The 23853-nt window shown below is 65.3% G+C and overlaps 3 protein-coding genes across 3 annotated transcripts; 1 reads left to right on the top strand and 2 right to left on the bottom strand.

The window, feature by feature from the left end:
* Window positions 1-493: 493 nt before the first annotated feature.
* ADISSP (adipose secreted signaling protein) lies at window positions 494-8637 on the bottom strand. Its single transcript, XM_084264211.1, has 6 exons — window positions 8599-8637; window positions 7157-7272; window positions 4403-4545; window positions 2791-2929; window positions 1292-1414; window positions 494-716 (listed from the first exon to the last, which is right to left on the bottom strand). The coding sequence occupies exons 2-6, from the start codon at window positions 7173-7175 to the stop codon at window positions 616-618; spliced, it is 525 nt and encodes a 174-aa protein (XP_084120337.1). The 5' UTR covers window positions 7176-7272; window positions 8599-8637; the 3' UTR covers window positions 494-615.
* A 2170-nt stretch (window positions 8638-10807) lies between these two features.
* On the bottom strand, window positions 10808-13559 carry SPEF1 (sperm flagellar 1; the record flags this gene model as incomplete). Its single annotated transcript, XM_084263493.1, has 6 exons — window positions 10808-10915; window positions 11515-11626; window positions 11861-11922; window positions 12908-13043; window positions 13203-13314; window positions 13451-13559. The coding sequence occupies 6 exons, from the start codon at window positions 13557-13559 to the stop codon at window positions 10808-10810; spliced, it is 639 nt and encodes a 212-aa protein (XP_084119619.1).
* A 3917-nt stretch (window positions 13560-17476) lies between these two features.
* Window positions 17477-23178, top strand: CDC25B (cell division cycle 25B; the record flags this gene model as incomplete). The annotated part of the gene is made up of 16 exons (XM_084263071.1): window positions 17477-17589; window positions 17806-17909; window positions 18475-18526; window positions 19497-19538; window positions 19790-19826; window positions 19986-20069; window positions 20150-20269; window positions 20406-20534; window positions 20641-20715; window positions 20947-21108; window positions 21209-21304; window positions 21508-21570; window positions 21679-21777; window positions 22007-22140; window positions 22252-22363; window positions 22533-23178. The coding sequence occupies 16 exons, from the start codon at window positions 17477-17479 to the stop codon at window positions 22671-22673; spliced, it is 1563 nt and encodes a 520-aa protein (XP_084119197.1). The 3' UTR covers window positions 22674-23178.
* Between the last annotated feature and the right edge of the window lie 675 nt (window positions 23179-23853).

Here is a 23853-nt window from a genome sequence, read left to right as displayed (position 1 = left end):
CACATGTATATATCTCGATATATTTATATATATATATATATATATATAGGCACATAAAGCCTCCTGTTGCTTTCAAAATTGAGCCACTTCTCCGGGTCCTTGTCCTAGGAGCACAGGGAGGGATGGCCACAGGGACACCAAGCACCAGCTCCCCAGCCTCCCCCTCACCACCAAACCCTGTCCCGGTCCAGGGTCCAGCAGAGCTCCAAATCCCAGGAGGCAAAATTTCACCCCTGGGTGGCTGGGGTCACTGGGGCTCTGTAGGCCCCAAATGCCACCTGTCCCAGGGAGGACGGGGGAGAAAAGCGAGGGGAAAGCAGCAGCTGGAGGCAGGGAGGGGGTGTTCCTGCCCAAGCAGAGATGCTCTGGGCAGTGGGGACCCCCTCCTGTGTTTTGGGAACCCCTCAAACCCACAGCGATGGCGAGAGCAGCTGGGGAGGGGGATGCAGCAACTCGGCCCCTGCTCCATGGCGGCCGCAGGCCCACAGCCCCCCAGGGCAGGCTGGCGGGGTGGGGACACAGATTTGGGGTGGTTTCTTCTTCTTTTCAATCTGAACTTGATCCTTGGGGAGCCGAGGGGACTGGGGGCAGGTTTGGGGGACACACACACACACACTAGTCGAAGCCGTGCCAGTCGCTCTGCTCCGAGTCGTACTCCAGCTCCGCGCCGATGCAGCGCACCCCGTCCAGGAGCATTGGCGTGCCGTGGTGCCGGTCTGCAGACAGGAGGGGACAGTGGGATGGGGGACAGAGCTGGGGGAGAGGGAGGGGGCAGGCAGTGCTCAGCCCCCAGCGTGCCAAGGGTCAGGCCCTGCTGTGCATGGGGACACAGCGTGGGGATGGCAGGGAAGAAACCAACAGCCCCCCCGCCCAGCACAGGGACCCCCAGCCCGGCCGCAGGGAAGATGGCAAGCAGTTGGTGTGTCACAGCCAGGCAGGAGAGGAAGGGGTGCTCTAATTAATGAGCCCCAATTAGGAAGTGGGGGGGGGGGGGGGAGGAAAAATATCTTTAAAATTCGTTGGAGGAGAGCAGGAGCCTGGGGTGGCCCCCCCGAGGTGGGCTGAGGTGCAGGTGGGTGGGTGGAAGGGGATGCCCCCCAGCAAGCCACTGCACCTCTGCTCCATGTACCCCTTGTGCTGGGGAGGGCCCCCAGCCTCAGCCCCTGGCCTGGGGTGTTCTGGGGTGAAATCTGGGGTGTTTGGACCATTTCTCAGCAGCAAGGGTCTCCAGCCAAGCTTGCCACTCCCCCCTGGTTACTGGCTGTGCTCCAAGCACTGGCGAGACCCTTACCCATGACCCGGGCTTGGACCACAACCTTCACACAGGCACCTTCACCGGCCTCGCTGGCCAGGACCACCTCCTCCTTCAGCACCCCCTCCTTGTGCGCCGTGTACTCGCACTTCACGCTGTAACCTGCAGACAGAGACACCCTGGCAGAGGCGCCCGCACCGTCCCATCCCTGCCCACACCTCCTCAGCCAATTTAGGGTCTCACTGGACACCCCTACCCCATGCCTCAGCTTCTCCACCCATGAGGCAGAGAGAAGGATGCTGAGCAGCCCTGAAGCACAAAGGCCCACAGAGATGCAGGCAAGGGGGATGCAGGACACAAGGGCGCTGCTGTGGGGGTGCTGAGTGTCCCCCACCGCACCTGACACCCACTTGTTCCTGTAGCAAACGACATGATCTCACACCAGCCGTGCTGAAATGGCCACATCATCCTCCTCACAAGGCAGAGGGAACATGGAAATGCCCCGTGCAGCCCCCAGCTCAGAGGGGGTGAAGGCTGGTCCCAGCCCCACACACCCCCAGTGCAGGGGGGAGTCGGGAGGGCTGAAGGAAGCTGTTGCTTTTGATTCAGGGGCCCAAAAAACAATCCCAACCCCGTGATGTAAAAAATGAAGCAGCAGAAAATGAAACTGGAGGCAGAAAGGCATTAGTCAAACCCCTGTGGGGGGGCACAGGTTCACTGTGAACCCCCACAGAGCTCATGGTGGGGGGACCCCGACACGGTTGTCACAGGGAGCGCAGGGGATGAAGGGGAGCAGAACACCTACAGGCACCACGACCACCCCCCTGCACCCTGAGTCCTGGCACAGGGCCGAGGACGCCGGCACCGGGACCTGGTGGGGGGGCAGATGCTGCGAGGCGCTGGGGTCCCCACCGGAGCTGTTTGGGGGGGTCCCCAGAGGGATCCTTTCCCCAAAGCCTGCGGAGTGCCGGCGCTGAGCCAGTGCCGAGCGTGCCAGGCCGAGGTGGGAAGCGCCGAGCAGACAAAGCCTAAGTGCTCCGCTGGGCCGCAGCCAGCCGCGGCGGTGCGGGAACAGCCACAGCCCGGCTCGGCCAGCCGCCGCGGCCGGGATGCGGGAAGCAAACACCCACCGGCTGCTCGCCAGCCCGAGCTGCCGGTGCAGGACTGTCCAGGCACCCCAAGACCTTTCGGGGTCACCTGTGTACTCAGAGAGGGGCAAAAGGTGTTTAACCTCCCGGACATGATGATTCCCAGGGGATGGAACAACAGCCATTGGAGGTCTGAGGTGACTGAAGCCATGGGATGGGGATGGCGGGAGCAGGATGGGGCTGGGGGAGCTGAAGGGGTGAGGACAGGGCAGAGCAATCAGCAGGACCTCAGCCCCACAGCCATTATGTTGGGGGGCTGCCACATGCCTGGCCCCTGCACGGGCTCAGATGGGGCTGAGCTGCCACAGCACAAACCCCTCTGCTCAGGGAAGAGCCTTGGGAAGGGTCCCCACGGGGCAGGAAAGGGGGGGACAAGGGAAGGGACCTTACCTTCTGGGAGGGGGGTGATGCCAAGGACCCGGAGGTTGAGGTTGGGGAGCGGCACAGCACAGATGTCCTTGCCCAGCCTCTGCACCAGCGGCAGGACAAACGTGATCTCATATTTGTGGAGAATCTTCAGGAACCCCACCTGTAGAGGGGGACACGGTAGGGGTCACATCATGCCTCGGGTGGGCACCGAGCCGCAGCGGGAGGTGGTCCCATGCTGCCACCATCCCACCCCACCGCCTCCACATCCCATCCCAGGGACAGGGACCCACCGGGCAGCAGTACCAGGGAGCCCATGGGGAGCTGGGGCAGGGGGGTACAGGGGTGGGGTTAGAGGGATGGGAAAACCACCATGAACATGTCGGGTTTGGCCATACCAGAGAACTCCCCAGCCCTGGGCACGACCACAACAGAGACCACTTCCCCCAGCGCCGGCCAGCCGCGCTCAGCTGCCGTTTCTGGAAGCCAAACCCTTTCCCAAGAGCGTGTCACTCCCCACCCCACGACAAAAACCAGAGCCCTTTCAGAGCCGGCCATCATCTCCGTTGGGCTCCAAAAAAGCCATTTTGGGAAGGCAGCATGAGCACCCCGCCTGCCACCGAGCTCCAGCCATGCTGGCAAACCGCCCCTCACCCCGACCCCACAGCAGAGCTCGGAGCTCAGCCAGGATCCAGCCGCTTCCCTGTGGTACCTGGTGCTCGCCGCCCGCCACCGGCAGCACCGGGCACACGGCTCAGCCGGGCTCCCGCGGTTTCCCCCTGCCCACGCGTGCAGGATGCTGTGAGCTGCGCCACAACCGTCACGTTCCACACACAACGACACACACGTGTATCCCCCGCGCGCCCGCGGATAAACCGCACGCGCCGCACGGCCGCGCGTTCCCGGGCCCCAGCAGCGCCAGCGCATCACCACAGCCAACAGAACGGGCAACGTGCAGCTTTGGGGATGTAAAAGCCACGGATAGATGTTTGGGGACCAACCCTGGGGGGTGCTGGCTGGGGCAGGGGGGGACACTGCCAGCACCCAGGCATCCCACTCTGTCATCAGTGCTGAAGGCAGCGGGCAGTTGCCACCCCCCCCTCCACCACCACCACCACCTTCCCTGCAGAGGCACGTGCAGTGCTGGGACGCCCACGGCACGCTGTGCGGCACGGGAGGGGAAAATAATAACAACCGCCCACGGATGGGTGATCGCCAAGGGATTCGCTGCCGGTTTTGGGGAGATAACCCACCACCCGCCCCAGATAAATAACTGACTCAGAGCTGACGGGGAGTTTCAGGTGGCTCTGCTGCACGCCGTGCAGGAGCCACCCTGATGCTCTCCCGGGGGGTTATTTTGGGAGGGTTTACGCCCCTCTCCTAAGGAGAGTGTGGGATGTGGCTTCGTGCCACATGAAGTGGCCACAATAAAGCGCCTGAGCCCCCTGCACCCACTGGACCCTCAGTTGCTGGTACCCAGCCCTGCCACAGGACAGGGTGGGTGGTGCATGCTCACATCTGCAAACCTGCCCGGGGCTGGGGGGGGGATGCACGGTGGGGGTTAAAGGTGGCCTGTGGTCCCCAGTGCCATCACCGGACCCTGGACACCCAGCTCCCTGCCAGTCCTGGTTCCCACCTTGACGAGGAAGTTGCCGTCCTTCTCCTGCGTCACCATCACCACCGAGTCGTGGAGCTTCTCATCAAAGTGCACATGGCCGTGGGCCCCCTCAGCGGGCTGGCTGGGGGCGAAGCGCACGCCCCCCCCCTTCGCCTTGCTGCCTGCATGGGAAGGAGAGGACAGAGCCTGAGCATCACCCCCTACCCCCACCCAGGATGCACCCCCTCGGACAGACCGAGGCCAGAGCATCGTCAGACCCAGAGGGGCTTCCCTGGATTCTCCCTGCCACCCCCATTTCAGAAATGGGCCAGGGTTGGGGTGCAGGGTGCTCACCCTCCAACTGGGGGGAAGCACAGGGACTGTGCCCAGAGCTCTCGGGGTGGAGAAGTGGGACAAGCCCCAGGCTGTGCCAGGAAGGGGGTACGGGTGGGAGAAGGAAGACGGCTCCCCCAGGGAACAGCTCCCACACATCCTAAGGTGTCGTGCAGGTCTCCCCACAGCTACAAAGCTCGACAGCATTTTGGGGAGCAAACCCTGTGGCACCCCAGGGAAAGCCAAAATTGCCACAGCCCAGCGAGAACAGGCACCTGCCCGGTGACATCGAGGTCCCCACAGCCAGTGGGGACGGGCAGAGGGGCACAAACCCTCATCCTGCACCCCTGCTACAGATTCTCTGCGAGCTGCCAAGAAAAAACAGCCCCTCCTCCTCCCTGCACGCCCCAAGAGCACCCCCCCCCCCCCTCCCTTCTCCCCCCACCCCGGGTCCGGCGGCCGATCCATCCATCTGGCAGCAGCCGGGAGCAGATTGCCGCCTTCTTAAAGAAAAGGCTCTTTGTGCCTCGGCAGGCTGGAAACGCCGGGATTTAATCACTCGGCATTGTTCAGCCGGAACAGCGCGGCAGAAATCCCTTCCCCACACGCAGGGGAAAACAAGGGGCTCTGCCGCTGGCAGAGCCACGCGGCTGCAAAGGGGACGCAGGTGGGACCCTCCCCACAGAGACACAAGCAGCCCCCGGCCACCCACATGGGGCACAGCCACCCTCCACCCCACAGAGTATCTGTGGGTGCCACAGGGGACACAGGCGCATCCTGCACGGTGGCAACGGGCAAGGTCCCGGCACGCGGTTGCTGCCGGGCACGGTGATGGCAGCACCCGGCTCGGAAGGAATGGAGCCTGGGAGGGAAAATCCCAAACATGGGTCACGCAGTGTGGCCCATGTCCAGCAGCCCCACGACCCTGGGGATGAGCATTGCCGGAGGGCACTGAGCCACCATCGGCCCACTCCCTGATACAGCGTGTCTGGAGACCCTTGGGCAGAGGGATACTGATGGAGGAGGGGGAAGGTGGCAGCGGGGAGCTGCGGGCAGCCGTCCTGGCATCCGGCTGTCCCGGGATCTGCGTGTCCTGGGAACCAGGTCACCCGTTAGCACACATCTCAGGGACCTTGAGAGGCTGCACGGCACGGTGTCCCCATCCCAGCTCAGGAGGGGACAGCCCCAAGGGTCCCAGAGAGAGCCCAGGTGGGCAGCAGTGGCACCTCGGCAGCCCTGGGTGCGTGGGGAAGGGCGGATGGGGCAGGGACACCCACCTACGTGGGACCCGGCACGGAAATGTCATCAGGGGTGAAGCACAATGGTGCAACCTGCATGCAGCCAGCAGCAAGGGCAGGCCCCAGTGGGGTACAGGCTGAAGTCACACAGAGCTGGGGTGTTCTGCCTCACGTCCCCCCACGGTCACAACAGGAGGGTCACCGGGACCTGCCAGACCCCACGCAGCTGGCATGCCAGCAGCTGATCCTAGGACATGCTCCCCAGGCATCCTGGGGGGTGGGTTTGGGGGTGTGACCCACACCATGCCGTGGTGGTTGTGGGGGACACAGTGGGGGGATGCCTGCCTTGCACGTGTCAGCAGTGATCGGCAGCCCTGAAAGCAGATGCCACCGAGGGTGCTGTGCTGTCCCTGAGGATGCAGGGCTGGAGCAGGAAGCCCAGGGGACTCAGTGTTCCCCCAGCACACCGCTCCCTCCTCAGGGCCCCCAGCCCCTCTCCCCATGCTGCTGGGAACAAGGCTGCCCAGAGCACGCAAGCTACCTGTCCTCCTGTGTCCCTACCGAGGCACCGCTCTCCTGGCCCTCATCCCGCTGGGAGCCAGAGGGGGTTTCCCACCACCCCAGAGGAAAGGCCCTGGGCTGGAACTGGGTCCCACGGCGGTGGGGAAGGGGCCACAGGGGCCGGACCCGTGGCCAGCCACACAAAGGGAGATGAAATCACGCCCGGCGGCAGCACAAAGAGCCGCTTCGGTCTTTGTCTGGGCGAGACTCTTGCCAGCGGCCTTTCGGGGTCCCCTCCCAGCACTGATAAAGCAGCCAGCTCTGCCCGAGCTTTTCAGGGAGGTGGCCAGGATCTGGGAGAGGCTGGGAGCACCCCAGGAGCACGCAGCACCCACTGCCACCCACAGCAACCTCGCCTGGGGCTGGGGGTGCCAATTGTTGTCGCGGGGGGCAACGGCTCAGCAGCACGCCACCGGAGCCTCCCACCCTGCCACAAGCCCCTCAGGGGGTGCAGGGCTGCAAATTGCCCAGCAGCAATGTACCCCCAGCCTTCTACGGCCTCCAACCTGCTCCAAACAGCCGGTGCATCCCTGCCTGTGGGCAGTGAGAACCCCCCCTCCCTGGAAAGGGGCGTCGGGCTGGGAGACCAGCGCAGGGAGGGGATGCAAGGGGCAGGCAGGGAGGCGAGCAGGCAGGCAGGAGGTGTATGCCAGGGACTCACCCTTGCTCGCTGTAGCCATGCGTCCCCGCAGCAGTCGTCCTTGTGTGAAACTTCAAAGGCACGGGCAGGAGGCCATCGTCCGGGGCCGCCGCCGCCGCCGCGCCCCAGCGCCAGAGCTGGGGAGGGAACAGGCAGGTTTAGGGCAAGGGCAGGCAGCACCAGGGAAGGAGGCTGCTGCCCACGGCCCGGGGGTCCCAAAGCCACCCGAGAACACCAGACACGACAGCACCACACGGCTCCGGCGCTGCTCGGGCACAGAGCGGCCAGGGAGGAGCCTGCCTGCGGCTCAGGGGCGTCAGGCAGCCCAGCTTTGGGCAGCAGCGGGCAGCACGCCAAGGCCTGCGCCCAGCTCTACCTCAAGGCGCGACAGGCGCAGGCAGGAGCAGCGGCAGGACGGGCAGCCCCTCCGTCCATGACACCACGGGCCCTGTGGCGCGACTCGGTCAGCCCCAGCTCCAGCTCTGCCAGCTCTTGGGGACACGGTCAGCCCCTGCCCGGCAAAGGGAGGATTTGCACCCCGGCACGGTGGCCAGGACACAGCTACCACATCCTCCAGCCATCGGCACCGAGCAGAGCATGCTCCGTGCCTCAGTTTCCCCATGTGCTCGCCCACTGCAAAGGCTCTGGCAGCCACTATGCTGTCAGCAGACACACCCGCCTCTCCCCCACCCCCCCCAAAAGCCCCTTACTCGGAGCTGCCAGCACAGCTCCCCTGGGAAGAGCCTCCACCTCCCCAGGGCTGTGCTCCCCTGGCAGCCCCGCAGGATAACCGGGTCCTCCCCACCAACACCCCCACCCCAGGTGGGCTGTGCCAAGGTAGCGGACCACCGGAGCCAGGCAGAGAGGGGCTGGTGCGCCCTCACCCTGGGGTTCACGATCCAATACCGCGCCCTTGAGGAGGGTCAACAACCTCCCCCATCGGGTGCACCCCCGAAGGGGGGGTACCCCACGGGTCCCACCGACAGTCCCACGCCGCCGGCCCCCCCCCCAGCACCCCGGGCAGTGAGTCCCCGTCCCCCCCCCGAGGCCGGGGGTGAGCGGCAGTGAGGAGGCGGCGGCGCTGACGCACGGCTCCCCGCCCGAACCGCGACGGGTGGCCCCAATCTGCCTCCGCCATCACCCGCGGGGCCCCGGTCCCCGTCACGCGTGGGTATCTCCCCCCCCGCTGTGTTTCCCGCCCCCCACCGGTTGGGGCCCGGTGCTGCAAGAGGAGACGCGGGGATGCTCCCGGCCCCGGTGCTCCCCCCTCTGTGCAACGGGCCAGCCACCGGACCCGGCGAGCACCCAGACCCAACACACCGGGACCGGGGATCCCCAACCCGGGGCGGCTATCCGGCAGGAGGCCCCGCTGCCCCGGGAAGGGGAAAGCCCGGGAACCCCTCCACAGCCCCGTTACCCCCGGTCGGTCGGTCGGTCCGTCTGCCCGTCCGTCCCTCACTCACCCCAGCCCGGTCCGTCCCGGGCGCCGCCGCCGCCGTCCCCACTCCCCGCTTCCCACTACCGGGACACGCCCCCTTCCCTCCGATTGGACCAGACACACCATCCGCCGTTCGCATTGGTCCGCCCGCTCGGAGGCCACGCCCCCCCCGCCAAGCCCACTGGCCGCAGCCCCGGCGGAGCCGCTTCCCGAGCGGCCCCACGGGGCAGGGTCGTTTCCAAGGGGCGGGACTGTCGCTAGGGGGCGTGGCCAAGGGGTGCGCAGCCAATGGGGAGCGGGCGCGCACGGCTGTGGGGCGGCAAGTGTGGGCGGCGGGGTGCGCGGCGCGGCGGGGAAGGGAGGGGGGGGCACCTGGCGGCCCCCCCAGCCCCGGGCGGTGCGGTTACCGTGGCAACTCGCCTTCTCCTGGCCATGTTCTGTTGCTCAGACCCCAATATCCCTCAGGAAATCACGGAATCTCGGACGGGTTTGGGTGGGCAGGGCCCTCAGAGCCCTCCCCAGTGCCCCCCCCCACCATGGGCAGGGACACCCACCGCTAGCCCAGGGTGCCCAAAGCCCCATCCAGCCTGGCCTTGAACCCTGCCAGGGACCCAGGGGCAGCCACGGCTGCTCTGGCATCCCTGGGTGCCCATCCCTGGGACCCTCGGCCACTCTGCTAACACCCACAGCCCACTGTGGGGTAGTCATGAGGAAGCTGTGGGGTCCCAGGGGTGAAAACAGCCCCGGGTGGCTCCAATGATGGAACCAAAACCATCAGCTGGCTCATGGGAAGGATTAAAGTGGAGCAGCAGCTATGCCTGCACTGTCCCTGTCCCCCTCTGTCACATTAAGGGCCATGCCAGGGGCTGTAGGGTGGCTGGGCATCGAGCTGGGGCCCAGGCATGGCACTGGGCAGGGCTGACTCATCCCATCCCACCCCACACCATCCCATCCCCTGCAAACAAGCCCTGAGGCTCCACGCACCCTGTGTGTCCCAGACAGAACACAGGAAAGGGCCACATCTCACCGTGGGGACAGCGATACACCAGCAGAGATGGAAGGAGCCGGCTGTCAGGGGCACTGAGGGTGGGAAAGGCTGCTGAGATGCATCCCTGCCAGGAAAAGGCTGATGGTTCTCTCCCAAAGAGCACGTAGACTTGCGTGGGAATAATGGAGGGGGGGGCAGCAGACCCCCTGTGCAGGCAAGAGTAGTCCCTGTGGGGGAAGCAGGGTCAGGGCTCGCTCAGCCTCAGCGAGCGGGCAGCATGGTGAGCAGGCAGGGCTGGCTCTCACAGGCAGTGCTGCAAGGCCATGGGACACGGCACACCCTGGGGGATAAGCTAACACGTCCCCCCCCCCAAAGTTCATCCTGTATCCTCCCCCCTCCAGCAGCCCTGGCTTCAACCACAGCCTCCAGCTGCCTGAACGCTTAACACGGCGTGGCTTCGTTCCCAGGGAGCTGCTGGAGCCCCAGCTGCATCCTCGCCTCTGGCACGTGCGACACGGCGCACGGCTCGGCCCCGTGGGGAGGGACACGTGGCGCCCGGCTCAGCCCTGTGCTGGCACACACCACACACCTGCGGGTCGGATAAGAAACAACTGGGTTTTACCCCAAAATAAGGCTGCCCACGCAGCTGCTGCGCACAGTGCCAGGCCGAGCCCCGTGGCTGCTTCCCAGGCACCCCACGAGCAGGTCTGTGTGCCTGGGCACGGGATTTTCTGGGAGATTAGGGAAACAAAACAGCTTTGGGTAAAGGATTAAATCCCAACCGCTGCCAGCACACGCCGTCCCGAGCGGCGTACCCACGCTGCCGACCCTGCGACGCTGGACCAGCTGGGAAACCAGCATCCCCGTGGCGATTCAGCCTCACAGCAGGGTCTCTGAGTGATGAGACGGCTTTTTAATTGCCAACATGCAAGGCAGAGGAAGGAGGAACTGCTGCCGTCGGCGGGCGCTGGCTGGAGGCCTGAGCGGAGCCCGTGCCAGAGCGATGCTGCTGCCGCCCAACGGCAGGCGTGGGGGGTCCCCGAGGTGGGCACGGGGATCCCTGGGTCTGCATCTGCGTTTCCCACCTCTGCTTTTTGTCCTTGAGAGTCCACCCCGGGGAACTGAGGCAACTGGGAAGGACTGGGAGGGCTCTTCCAACTCTGCAGGAGCTTCCACGGGTGGGAGAGGTGGAGCAGGCATGAGGAGTGGCTCCAGGTGAGGGTCTGCTGGGTGGGTGAGGGTCTGCTCAGCGCTGCTGGCACTGGGCTTCCTGCAGGCGCCGGCTGAGGTCATCTATCCGCACATTCTTGAGGTGCAGCAGCTGCTCCAGCCTCCCCACCTTCAGCTGCAGGATCTGGGTAGAGACCCACACACACCCCCTCAGCTCAGTTTTGGGGGGTGGGAGGCACATCTGTCGTTTACTGCGGGGGAACCTGAGGTGGGTGAACACTAGTGCCAGGTTTGGGGTCCCTACTCTTGTTCCCACAGCTCACATCAAGCTATTGCTCCCCCAAAACATGGCCTGGGTCAAGCAAGGGACACTGGAGCTTGGTCTGAACCTCTGGGATGGTCTGGGAGCCATGACACGCCACGTACACAGCGTCTGTACAGCTGTGACGCTTGTTCTGTATCACCCTCATCGCTGTGGGCTGGAAGTCTCACCAGGAAGGACAAGGATCAGGAAAGGACTTTTACCCTTTAACCTCAGCACGGTACCTGGCACAGCCAGAGCAGCACCAAAGCCAGGCATTGGCCAGCAAGACCACGGCAAAGCCATTGCCAGGCTGGCCCGTGTCTGGGAGTGCCACCAGAGCTGGGTACAGAGGCAGGAGCAGCCCAGGAGGTTGACAGCACTGAACAAATGCCAGTTTGGAAGGCAAAAGGAATCTATCCCTGTCTCGGAGCTCCCACAGAGCCAGCGCCTGGCACAGTGCTGAGGGAGGGTGGGCTCACCTGGATGGTCTCCTGTGCAAGGAGCAGGGCCTGCTCCCTCTCCACCAGCTTCAGGGAGACAGGATCATCCCCCAGGGGAGCCTGGGCATAGCCACGGTGGCTCTGCATCACCCTGGGCCAGAAAAGCAAAGGCCAGGATGGTAACTGACCCTCGGGCAGCACTGCCCACAGCCCCCACCGCTCACGTACACACCCAGATCCTCCTTATCCTGCCCCACACACCGCTGCCCCTGCAGCACAGGGCTCCCCTGCACCCCCCAGGAACCCCCAGAGCCCCTTCCCTTCAGACATACCCCCAGGAAGGGCACGTCAGCAGCACCCAGCACATGCTGGCAGCAGCCCTTACCCTGCAGCCCGGGGAAGCTCCAGGTAGCTGACCTCTTCCGGCGCTGCCCGTGTTCCCAGATCCTGCATGGAGAGGCAGGGAAGCACCCGTCACACCTGGCCACCAGCCATGGGTCGCCCAGTTGCTCGTGCCACCCTCTCTGAGCAGTGCTGGGGCTTGAGGCCCTGGGGAGCTCTGGGGGTTTGCTCCTACAACAGGAGGAGAGGCTTGGGCAGAGCAGAGGGGGTCCCAGCGCAGTGAGGTGCTGGCTGTCCCGGCGTTACACATGGGCAGAGCTGAGATTCTTCTGCCCAAATTCCTGCCTGCCCTTCCCCTAGTGAATTCCTCTCCAACCTGAGCACCAGCATCACTGGCAGAGACAGTCCAGCCTGCCCCAACCCCTGGGTTCGTTATCCTCTTCCCACGCTGCAAGGACCAGGGCTGCTGTGGGCTGAGGGTTTGCTGAGGGCAGGAGAAGAGGCAGCAGCTGCTGCCTGCCCCGTCCTGGAGCTATATGCTCAGGGCATGCCACCCCACACAACCCCCCAACATCCTCACTACTCCTCAAAGGGGACCTCACACGAGTGGGGAGAGCAGCAAGGAGGGTCAGGTGATGGGCATTGGTGATGGAGACGGTGTCCCCTCTGCCCCACAGCTCACAGTGGCTTGTCCTGGGCTGCCCTGGCTCCCGATTGACTGTGGCCCCAGCATGGTGCAGAGTTGCCATCTGCCACCAGCCCTGCCACCCCCATCGCTCCCAGCGGGGTGCTCTTCTGCCCACGTCGGGGGGCTCCCCTGCCTCCGAGCACCCTGCTGCGCTTCCCCACGGAGCTGCAGATGGACAGATGGCAGCAGCACCCTCACGATGAGGAGATGGGAAAAGCTCAGCAGGAAAGTGAAGCCCACAAGGACACCTTGAGCTCAGCCCAGCCCTGCTCTGATGACACCAACCTCTCTCTGCGGGGTGGCTACTTGCCCCTGCAGCTGTAGCACCTACCAGCAGGACCTGGCATGCCCGGTGCCTCCCTTCCCCCAGGCCCTGCTCACCTGGCCCGGGCCAGACACCACCTTGCTCTGCTTCTGCTTCTCCTCGATCTTCTGCCGCAGCAGGAACAGCACCTGCTCCACCGTGCCCGGCCGGCATTGCACGACCTGCCGGATCATGTCATCCGGGATGGAGAAATTCAGCTTACTCAGCACTTTCCTAAAAACAGGAGGCAAATGGGAGCTCGGGAGAGCGGTGAGGCAGCACCCCGGCTGCCTGCAGCACCCGGCCCGGTCCCCATCCAGGACAAACGGGGTCATCCTGCGGGATGCTCCCTGTGGGAAGGGGGGAGCAAGAGGAGCCCCCCTGTCCCGGTACCTGTTGAGGTGACCCCAGTTGGCAAGCTTCTGCGGCGTGGAGCTTGCGGGCACATAGCTGTGCAGCTGCACCATGGAGGGAAAGAAGAACTTCACCACCTCGGCTGCCAGCACTGGGGGAGGAGAGGAGGAGAAGGGCTGGGGCCGGCGGGTACCCCGGGGACCCCCGCCCCCCCCCCCCCCCCCCCCCGGCCTGCAGGCCCCCTCCCGGCCCCAGGCCGGTTCCGCCGGGCCCAAACCCCGTCCCACCCCCGTCGCTGAAGTCTCGGGCGATGTTCCTGCGCGGCCGGGAGAGCGGCACGGCGTCCAACCAGCGGTAGAGACCCCGCAGCTCGCCCGCCGCCCCGCCGTCCGCCATGCAGCGCCCCGCCGCCCCTGGGCCGCGTCGCGTCCCGCCGCCATGGCAACGGCTTCGCAGGGCATGCTGGGAGCGCGCGGCCGTCGTCTAGCAACGGGCGGCGCGGGAAAAGGGGGGGGGGGAATGGGAAGGGAGTCTGGGCAGTGCGGGGGGGGGGGGGGGTGTGTCTGAACGATGGGGTCCCGGGGGCCCTGAGCAAGAGGAGGGGCTGGGGGGGCAGGAACAGCTTGAAGCAGCCTGTGAGCGAGGAGCGTCGGGACCCAGTGAGGGGGGCCTGAGCTGGGGGGAGGCTGGGGGGGCAGGACCAGGCAAAGGGGGGGGCTTGGCACCCACCCCACAGGAGGAGCCCGAGCAAGGAGGGGGGCGGAATCCCCAGGGGAGAGGGATCCCCCATCCCCCCCCGAGAGGGCTGAGGTGGACATCTTAACTAGGATCCGCATCTTAACTGGGGTAGGCATTTAACTGGGGTGGCCATTTAACTGGGATGGGCATTTTAACTGGGGTGGGCATTTTACTGGGATGGGCATCTTAACTGGGGTAGACATTTAACTGGGGTGGGCATTTTAACTGGGGTGAGCATTTAACTGGGGTGAGCATTTAACTGGGATGGGCATCTTAACTGGGGTAGACATTTAACTGGGGTGGGCATTTAACTGGGGTGGCCATTTTAACTGGGGCGAGCATTTAACTGGGGTGGCCATTTGACTGGGATGGACATCTTAACTGGGGTAGACATTTAACTGGGGTGGGCATTTAATTGGGATGGATACTTCCCCAAATACCACTGGCATGGCCATCTCCCATCTCTCCCCAGCACTGGGGCACCAGTTAGACCAGCCACGTTTGTGGGTGGGCTGCAAGGACACTCCAGGATGCCAGCACCTTGGTCACCCAGCAGTGGCTCAGGTGGCTCTGGGCCACCAGCAGCCGTGCTGCAGGTTTGTGCCCGCCAAAGCCAGGCAGAGCAGCTGGCTGAATGTTGTCAGTTGTCAGTGCCACGGCAGGGGCCAGCTGCCTGCTCTTCCGCCCCAGCACACGGGCAGGAACAGGCAGATTACAGTGCTGCAGGCAGCGATACAGCACTGGGGACCCTGATAAGTCCTGTCCGTGGCTCAGTCCCTGGTAAGGTGGGATGGGGACAGCACAGGGATGGCTTCCACCGATGGGGTGGTTTATCTGCCGCCGCCGTCTGCTCAGTCCCTGCTGCTCCCTTGCCATAGCACAACCGGACCCTGTAGCTCTGGTTGTGCCACCAGCATCCCTGCAGGACATGTGCCTCAGTTTCCCCACCTCTCACAGCAGCTCTGAAGGGGGGACATGGGGTTTCATTCTTGGTTTCCTTCTCTCTGTAGTTACAAGCGCCCTGAAAAGGTTTCTTTCGGGCTGAACCAGACCCAAATTCAGAACCAAACACCCCCTCATTGCGTCAGCCTCTGTCCCCAGGCCCTGAGTTGCAGGACCAGGCAGCAGCCACTGCGGCCTCCCCTGGCTGCGCAAAGCAGAAAGCAGCAAAACAGGAAGGGGGAGACGATGGAGACACCACCCCTTCATCCCCCACCCCCAGCTTCCTTCCCACCGCCCAGGGTATTTCAGGGTGGGGAGGTTTTGCAGGACCTGAAACTGAAGCCTCACTGTGCCGGTGAAACCACATCCCGTGCCGCTACCACTGCCAGTCCCCAGCCTCTTGCTCCCATCCTCCTCCTCCTCTGTTCCTGCAGCTCAGCAGCATCTGGAGTCTTCAAAAACCCTCCCAAATTCTAGGGCTAAGGCACCCCCCCCTCCCCAGCCTCGGAGGTGAGTGACACCCCCTCACTTGCAGCTCAGCTGCTCAGATCCCCACTCAGAGCCATCGTCAACTTCACAGCACCCACGGTGACACCGGCCATGTCCAGGCCGTGCTACCCAGGGTCTGCCACACTGCACCCCGGGGTGCTCAGGGTGGGGGACACAGAACCATGGGGTTCACCGTGGGGACCTGCCATCATGTGTGTGTGTGTGTCCTGATGAGTAACTAGTGATGGCTGTGCTGAGTTTGGATGCTGCTTTAACATGAACATCTTTTTGGGGCAGAAAACGGGTTTCCGGTGGCTGGGTGAAAGCACTGGGTGTTTTGAGGGGCATGTTCCCACCTGGGCTGGGAGGAAAAGGGATGCTGGGGGGTTTGGCAGGGTGTGGGTAGCCTGTGCTGGGGCATCAGGGGCTGGGAAGAGTTGCCCCACCCCAGCCTCGTTAATTAGAGTAATCTTTATGGCAGCTCTCACTGTGCGGCCATTAAAGTGAGCCAGGCCCCTCGGACCCCTGTGGCCCTCCCACGTTGTGCCCCTGGCTTCAGGCCTCAGCCCCTGCACAGGGGAGGAGGCAGCAGCACCCCAAGGAGGATGGGGGTGGGACGGGCACCTCTGCATCCTACCAGAGGATGGGGCTTGTGTGGGTCCTGCTGCCGGCTCTGGGCTCTGCTGTACCCGCCCCCAGAAGCCCCCCATTCCCCTCTCCTGTTTGAAGCCCAGCTTCCCCAAACCCCATGTTTGGAGGCGGGAGCAGAGCTGGCCAGAATCCCCCCCTCCTTCCCTCTTCAAGACCCCCAGCGCAGGCTTAGGGAAGGCACTGGAGCTGCCCTGCCCACCCCCCCCCCTCCCGCCCCCAGCCCCCAGCCCAGCCTTGCATGGCTGGAAGCAATTAAAGCCCTTGGTGGGCAAGGAGAAGGTCCTGCCACTGCCCAGGATTGCTGTGGGGGCCCGGGATCCCCACCCCAGGGCTGCCTGTCCTCCTCCCTGGGGTACACTCAGGGCCCCCCCACCCTCTCCAGCCCACAGCAGCACCGACCCCCAGCCCTGCTCCTCTGGGATGTGCCTGGTACCCTGGGAGGGGTGGGGGAAAGGCCGGGGGTGGGAGTACGAGACCCCCACACCTCGCATGGGCTCTGAGAGAGCAGCATATGGCCGTTCCGGGGGTGTCACAGAGCCATCGCAGCCCAATGCCCCCCAGCCGGGAGGACAGCCCCCTCGCCTGCCCCGGCCGAGGAAGGGGGGGGGTGTCTTCTCCGCCCCCTCCTCTTTTCTTCTCCCTTCTGAAAGGAAAGAATGGGCCTGGGGACAATGGGGACAGGCCGGGGCGGCCACCCAGGCCGAGGCGCCCAGCTGTCCCTCCCAAAGCTCGCCCCCCCCCACCCCCCCCCGGGGCTGCAGACCCCCACCCCTGATGACCGGAGGTCCGTGCCTGGGGGGGCATCAGGCAGCACCGCGGTGACACGTGGTAGCACGTGGCTTTGGCCGAGCCTGGGACACCCCCCCCCTCAGGACCACCCCCCTCCGCAGCAGCACTCACTGTAGGGGTCCTGCAGCCCCCACGAGGTTGGGGGCGCATACAACCCCCCTACCTGTGCCCTGCACCCACTTTGCGCTCTGTCCCTCTGTGCCACGTCCCCCCCCCCCAGGCTGTGCCCCTGCTTTGGGCCGAGTCCCTTCAGCTGTGCCCCCCCACTCTGGGCTGTGCCCCCACTTTGAACCATTCCTTCCCCCTCACAGCCCCCAAGGTGTACCCCCCGCCAGCTGTGACCCCCCCTAGCCGTGCTTCCCATCTCAGCTGTGCTCCCCTTTGGGCTATACCCCCCCCCCAAGCTGTGCTCTCCCTGTGCCCCCCCCCCCCCAGCCTTGCCCCCCCCACCATGCCCCCCCCACTCCGCTTTGGCCCCGCCCCCTCCCGGCCGCGCCCTCCCATTGGCTGTCGCCGCGCCGCTCCCCCTGTTATTTTTCGAATATAAATAGGGGCGGCGGCGGGCGCGCGCCCGGCCCCAGCGGAACCGGCGGCGGGGGCAGCGGACGCGGTACCGGCCGGCTCCGCTCCGCCGCCGCGGCGAGAGGGGGGGGGAGACGCGGGGCCGGCTTCGCTGCGTTACCAGCCGGGTTTGCCGCATCGCCATGGAGGCGTGGGGCGGCCTGGGCCGGCGGGGGCTGCTGGCCGGGTCGTCCCCGGTCAGGTCCCCCGTTACCACGCTGGCGCTGGATATGGATAACCTGGTGGGGTTGGGCAGGTGAGCGGGACGGGGGATGGGGGGGAGGATGCTCAGTTCTGGGGGGGGGGGGTTGGGCTGCCCGCCCTACATGTGGTTCCTCCAGCCGGGCACGGGAGACGTGGGCTGCCGCGTGGGCGGCTCGGAGACCCCCATAACGCCCCCCGGGAAGGGATGGGGTGACACCCCCCCCCCCCCCACCTACCCCCGAGCTCACGCATCCTCCACCGCCCGCAGCCACTGGGACACCCCAAAGCGGCGGCTGGCGGAGCTGCCCTTACAGAGTCGCCTGTCCTCGGATTCGGTGGCCTCGGACTCCTCCCGGGACTCCTCCGACACGGGTGAGCTACTGTACCCCCTCGACACCCCCAGGGATGTGCAGAGGGAGCTGTGGTGTGGGAGGGGGCTGTGGGCAGCGGGGGTCGGGACTGCCCCGTCTGCCCCCCAGTCTGCTCCCAGTCGCTCCCAATTTGAAGCAGGCGCGGGATGAGCGCTACAGGATTTCCCCGCTCCCGGCTTCCGACTGCTTCCCTTCCCGGTGGGGGGGGAAGGGGTGGCGGGCAGGAGCCCCCAGCCATACTCCCTGGGGCGGGGGGGTGTGTGTGTGTGTGTGTCAGTTAAGGGCCACCCCGCAGGGTCCTTGGGATGACGTGGAATGAGTGCCCCCAGAGTCGTTGTCATCCCCCAACGCTGAGGTCCGGGTGCCCCCGGCCGTTGCCCGCGGCCGTTGCCCCCTCCCCAGCATGGGAGTTGGCACAGCCGGGGTAGTGGGGGGGCGGGGTGGGTGTTCCTCTGCCCGGCAGCATCCTGCACAAGACCCCGCAGGAGCCGATGGGGCCCGATCCGTGCGACCCCCCACCCCGTACCCCCCAAACTCCATGCCACCCCTGCCTCGTGTTCCCGCAGGGGTGGGGCTGGACTCCCCTACACAGGAGGACCCCGCGGTGCTGGAGGAAGTGTGAGTACCCCGGGGATTACCCCCCTTGTCCCCCCACCTTCCCGGCAGCGTGGACCATGTCTGCAGCACCCAGCCTTGCTGGGGGCGGGGGGGGGGGGGTCGGTGGTGGAGGGAAGCTGAGCTTCCATCTGTGCCCCCCAAATTTACTTCGGGGGGGGCGTGGAGGGGGAGAAACCCGCCTGCATCAGGGATGGGGGGGGGGGGGGGGAGGCGTCGGTGCTGGTGCTTGCCCAGCTCTGGCATTGAGTACAGGCAGGAAGCCTGCGTGGTGCCGCGGCCGGGCCAAATCCTCTTCCGGGCTGTGGAGCAAGGGGTGCTGAGCATCCCCCCCTACACACACCTCCCTGGGCAGCCTTGGGGTGCTGCTGCCGGGGGAGGGGTCAGCTGAGAGCCTAGCTCTGCGCTGCAGCCCCGTGGCAGGGTGAGGGGCTTCGCCTGCTGCCCCTTGCCTGGCCGTTGGCAGAGCCCAGCCCTGGCAGATGTGCTGAGGGAATGAGTAATTGAGGGGCGGGGGCAGATGGTGGGGCTGGCGGAGGGGGGGGGAAAGGAGGGGGGGGGGGGGCGGGTGTGCTCAGCCATGAGTCCCCATCCTGCTGTGGTGTGTGGCAGCATGGCCATATGGCTGCCGGCCAGCCCCCTCCCCGCCGCTGCATTTACATACAGGTGGGGAGCAGGCGCTGCTGCTGCCTTTGTCTGGGTATGGAGTGAGGTCAGAGGGGCGCCCTGGACCACCCCGGCAGGCCGCCCCCCTCCCCCCACACCCCCCCCATTGGGGTCTTCATCCTGAATCCAGCAATATCCAGAGGGGCTTTAACCCTTTGTGGGGCTGAGAGCCCCAGCCACTCAGCTACTCTCTGCATGGGGGGGTAGAGTGTGCTGCAAGGGCTGGGGCTGCCCATCCCTGGGGCTTCTGGGCTGGGGCACAAGGGTCTGTTTCCCCTCCCTGAGCCCAGCTCTCATCTCCCCACAGCTTCGAGAAAGCCATCCTGGCTTCCAGGAGAGTCCTCAAAGAGTAAGTGAAGGGGCTCTATTGCTGTGGTGAGCCCCCCTGCCCAAGGCTGGGCACCCCCTATGCCCATCCCAAGGTCTGGATCAGGCCACTGCAGTTGCTTGGTGCCTTGCAGAGCTGCTGCCCTGAGCTCCTTTGGGAGCTGTGACAGCTCCAGTGAGGTCTCACCCTGCTGTGGGGGGATGGGAGGGCCATGTCAGCCCCTGGCAGGGGGCACCTTCCATCCTTCCATCCCTTCCTTTCCCTCCTCACAGCAACAAGCTCCATATTCGGAGGATCCACTCGCTGCCGGTAAGTCCAGAGGGGCTGTGGGGGTGAGTGGGGGGCAGCTGAGCTGGTGGTGTGGGGGGCAGCTGAGCCTGCTGCACCCCTGGCTGGGCTGGAAGGAGGAAGATGGAGCTAGGGAGGGCAGGGGCTGGGTAGCACCTCTCACCCTCCTCAACCCTGCAGTCACGGCTTCTGGGGGCCAGCCCTATCCTGAGGAACATCTCCCACTCCCAGGAGTTCAACGGTGAGAGGGAGCCTGAGGACAAGGTGAGAGAGGGGCAGTGAGGTGGGAGGGGGCTGGGGAAGGGGAAAGAGGCTGCTAATGCTGTGTACCCCCCCCATTGCAGGAGGGGTTTGTCTTCAAGAAGCCGCAGAGGCCGGGTCAGCGCAGCCGTCTGACTGCCAGTGATGGGGCTGCAGGCAGGGACCCCTTCACTCAGAGACCTGTCTCAGCACCTGACCTACTGGTGAGAGGGGCTGGGAGGGCTCAGGGGAGGTTGCACTGGGGATGGGTGCTTCCAGGTGGGCTGTGGAATTGGGAACCCCTGCTGGGGAGGGGGGTGCACTAGCCCCACTCCTGAACCATGGGTTGTGTCCTCCCAGTTTGACAACCACGAGAAGGAAAATGTCACTGAGGACAGTCCCATCGTGCTGCGCCGGTGCTCCCTGACCTCCTCCATGTCTGAGGAGGATGATGGCTTCATGGAGATCCTGGATGAGGAAGAGAGGCAGGTAAGGAGGAAGGGGCTTCTCCACCTGGGGGTGGGACTGTGGTTCATGGGGGTCACCCCTGCCAGGGTGAGAAGCATCTGGCATTTGGCTCCTTCACTCTCTGCAGAGCGACATGGGCATGCCACAGGGGATGGAGAACCTGCTGACCGCGCCGCTGGTGAGGAAGGAGGAGGCAGAGCCGGTATGTGGGGGCATGTGGAGCTCCAGGCTTCCCCCTGCTTGGGGTCTCCAGGGTAGGGGGGGCTGGGTGTCCCTAGCCAAGGGGCTGGTTGTGAGCAGCACCAACCTGGGAGCTTTGGGCTAATCCACTGGAGTTGGGGTTGTGTTACCCCCACAACACCCTATGGAGCTGCCTGGGGTGGGGGGCTGCCAAACCCCCAGGCAGCAGCCCAGGCTCTTCCTCCCCACACAGGGTCCTGCGAAGCGCAGCAAGTGCCGGCAGCTCTTCCGCTCCCCCTCCATGCCCAGCACTGTCATCCGGCCCATCCTGAAGCGGGTGGAGCGGGACAGGGACACCCCCATCAAGAGCAAGCGGCAGAAGAGCGGGACCAGTCCCACGGGCGAGGAGGAGCCGGTGGGTGACGGCTGAGACTTTTTGGGGTGCAGGGGTCTTTGCTGGGGGGCCTGGGCTGTGCCCCCCACCCTCGCTAATGCCGGGGGGGGTGTCTCAGCAGAAAGCGCGGCTGCTGCGCTCCAGGTCCTTCAGCCATGAGGAGATCGAGAACCTCCTGGACAACGACTGCCGGGAACTCATCGGGGACTTCTCCAAGGTGGGGTCTGGCTGGGCTGTGTCCCCCCCTCTTCCCCCAAAGCTGGGAGGGCTGTGAGCCTGAACCCTGCCAGTGCCCCTTGCTTGGGGATGAGGGGACGGGAGCACTGGGCCACAGCTCCCTTGAGGTCAGTGGGAGCGTGTAGCAGCCCCTGCCCTGGATCCTCAGGTCGCATCCTGACCCAGCATCCCTCTCTCCCCCAGGCTTACCTCCTGCAGACAGTGGAGGGGAAGCACCAGGACCTGAAATACATCTCCCCAGACATTGTAAGGGAACAGCAGCCTCTCCTTGCACCCTCTGGGGGGGGCTGCTTGCCTGTGTCCCCCTCCCTGTGTGTGTGTGTGTACCCCCTTGGTGACTGGCTGCCCCCACAGATGGTGGCTGTGCTGACGGGGCAGTTCAGCAGCCTCATTGAGAGCTGCATCATCGTGGACTGCCGCTACCCCTACGAGTACGAGGGAGGCCACATCAAGGTCAGAATGGTCCCTTGGGGCTGGGTGGTGCTCCTAGTGGGGACTGAAAAAGCCTTTAAACCCCCAGCCACTGAGCTATGCACCCACCCCAAGAGGGAGAGTGATGGTGCCCCAGCAGCTGGATGATGCTGGAGGTGGGGGGTGGCTGGCTGCAGTGTGCTGAGCCTCCCCCTACCTCGAGCTGAAAGCAGGAGGCTGAAGGTGCCTCCTCTCCTCTTCCCCTCCCCAGGGTGCTGTCAACCTCCCGCTGGAGCAGGATGCAGAAGAATTTCTGCTGAAGAAGCCCATCGTGCCTTTTGATGCCAGCAAGAGGGTGATTGTCATCTTCCACTGCGAGTTCTCATCTGAGCGGGGACCCAGGATGTGAGTGAGAGGTCTGGGGGGAGGCTGGAGATGTTGGGGTTCACAGCTCCACCTAGGCATGGGGGTGACAACCCCCTGGCTACCTTCCCAACACCTTGCCCCATCCCACAGGTGCCGATTCATCAGGGAGAAGGACCGAGCCTGTAATGAGTATCCCAACCTCCACTACCCTGAGCTCTATGTCTTGAAGGGGGGTTACCGGGAGTTCTTCCCCCAGTACCAGGTGAGTGCCCTCTGCCTTTGCTCCCTGGGTGTGGGGGTAACTCCTCTCCCCCCCTTCCCCTGCGATGGTTCTGAGCATCCTCCATGAGGATGGTCTGGGACGCTCCTGGCTTTGCCCAGGAGCTGAGGGGCCGTAGGGTGGGTGCTGACAACTCCTGGGGGGTCCCCAGAGCCACTGTGAGCCGCAGGACTACCGGCCCATGCACCATGAGGACTTCAAGGAGGACCTGCGGCGATTCCGCCTCAAGAGCCGTACCTGGGCCGGCGAGCGCAGCAAGCGGGAGCAGTACAGCCGCCTCCAGAACTTCTGAGGGCCTGGCCTCCCCCTCAGCCCCAGCCCAAAACCACCCCCACCCCCCAGCTGCATGTTCTGCACAGCCACACTGACCTCAGCAGCTGGGGGGGGGGGGGGGGGTGGTTTTACTTTTTTAACCTAAAAAAGGGGTTAGGTTTTAGCCTAAACTGGAGGGGGTGATGCCCAAGCCTTCCTCCACACCCTGTGTAAGTCACTGCCACGTTCACCCTTGCTGCTGGGGAGCCGCAGAGCTGCAGGGAGTGCTGGCTGCCTCCCCAAGTAGGCATGGGGCTCAAGGACTGGTGGGCAGCCCCCCCCCACCCTCCTCCAGCTCTGAACGGGCAGCGCTGCTCCAGAAAAGCACTTACCCCATCCCCTTTGGTGGGGTTGCGGGGGGGGGGGCACCCTGGGGGTGGCCCTGGGGACAGTCATGGACTGTGTCAGCCTTGAGAGGTGGGGGAGAGAGTTTTATGTTGGGGTTGTTCTTTCCTCACCCTCCAATATTATTATTTAAAGTCGGTTCTTAAGGGTCTGTTGTGGTTAATTGGGGGGGGGGGGGGGGGCGGGCGTTGTGGGGGGGGTGGGCAGGGTTGAGGCTTCTATCTGGGCTGATGTCCTATCCCTCCCCAGGGCTGCAGCCCCCTGAGCTGGGGGTGGAAGGTTTGGGGGGACACAGAGGAACCTTCACAGTGACCCAAACTGGGGCTGAGCCCCTGGGGGCTTGGGGGTGGTGGGAGGGTGGGGGGTCAGACCCTGCCCTGGGGGCTGCTGTCCCTGGGGCCCCTCGGTTATGCACGGGGAGCAGTGAGAGGGGGGGGTCCCAGAGCCCGGGCGGCGCCTCATGGGCGGCATCCCTCTGCCTGGCGCCTGGCCCTGTGTCCCCCGGGCCCCCCTCGCCTCCTCCCCCGGCCCTGATGCCCCCGCCGCCCCCGCCGCGGGTGCTGCAGCCGCCGGCACACGCCGCACCCCTTCTCCGCGCCGCGCTTCCCCTCGCCCCGCCCACCCTCCCGTATCCACCAATCGCCGCGCCGCCCCGTGTAGCTCTGGCCAGTCCCGGCCCAACCGGTGTGGGCGACAAGCGTCCCGCCCCCCTCTCCCTCTCCACCAATAGTGGCGGCTTCTTCCTTCCCCGTCGTCCAACCGCAGCCAATAGCAGCGCGGCCGGAGGGGGCGGGCTGGCCCCGCCCATTCCGCCC

This window comes from Gallinula chloropus, assembly GCF_964237585.1.
Source record: "Gallinula chloropus genome assembly, chromosome: 4".
In the NCBI taxonomy this organism is placed as follows: Eukaryota; Metazoa; Chordata; class Aves; order Gruiformes; family Rallidae; genus Gallinula; species Gallinula chloropus.
Note: the sequence above shows the minus strand (reverse complement) of the source record. Positions and strands in the feature narration are given on the sequence as shown.

Coding starts and splice junctions, on each gene's coding strand:
- ADISSP (XM_084264211.1), bottom strand. Junction 2,930..4,402: donor ACGGCAACTTCCTCGTCAAG/GTGGGAACCAGG, acceptor CCCCCTCTACAG/GTGGGGTTCCTGAAGATTCT. Junction 1,415..2,790: donor CATCACCCCCCTCCCAGAAG/GTAAGGTCCCTT, acceptor CTCTGTCTGCAG/GTTACAGCGTGAAGTGCGAG.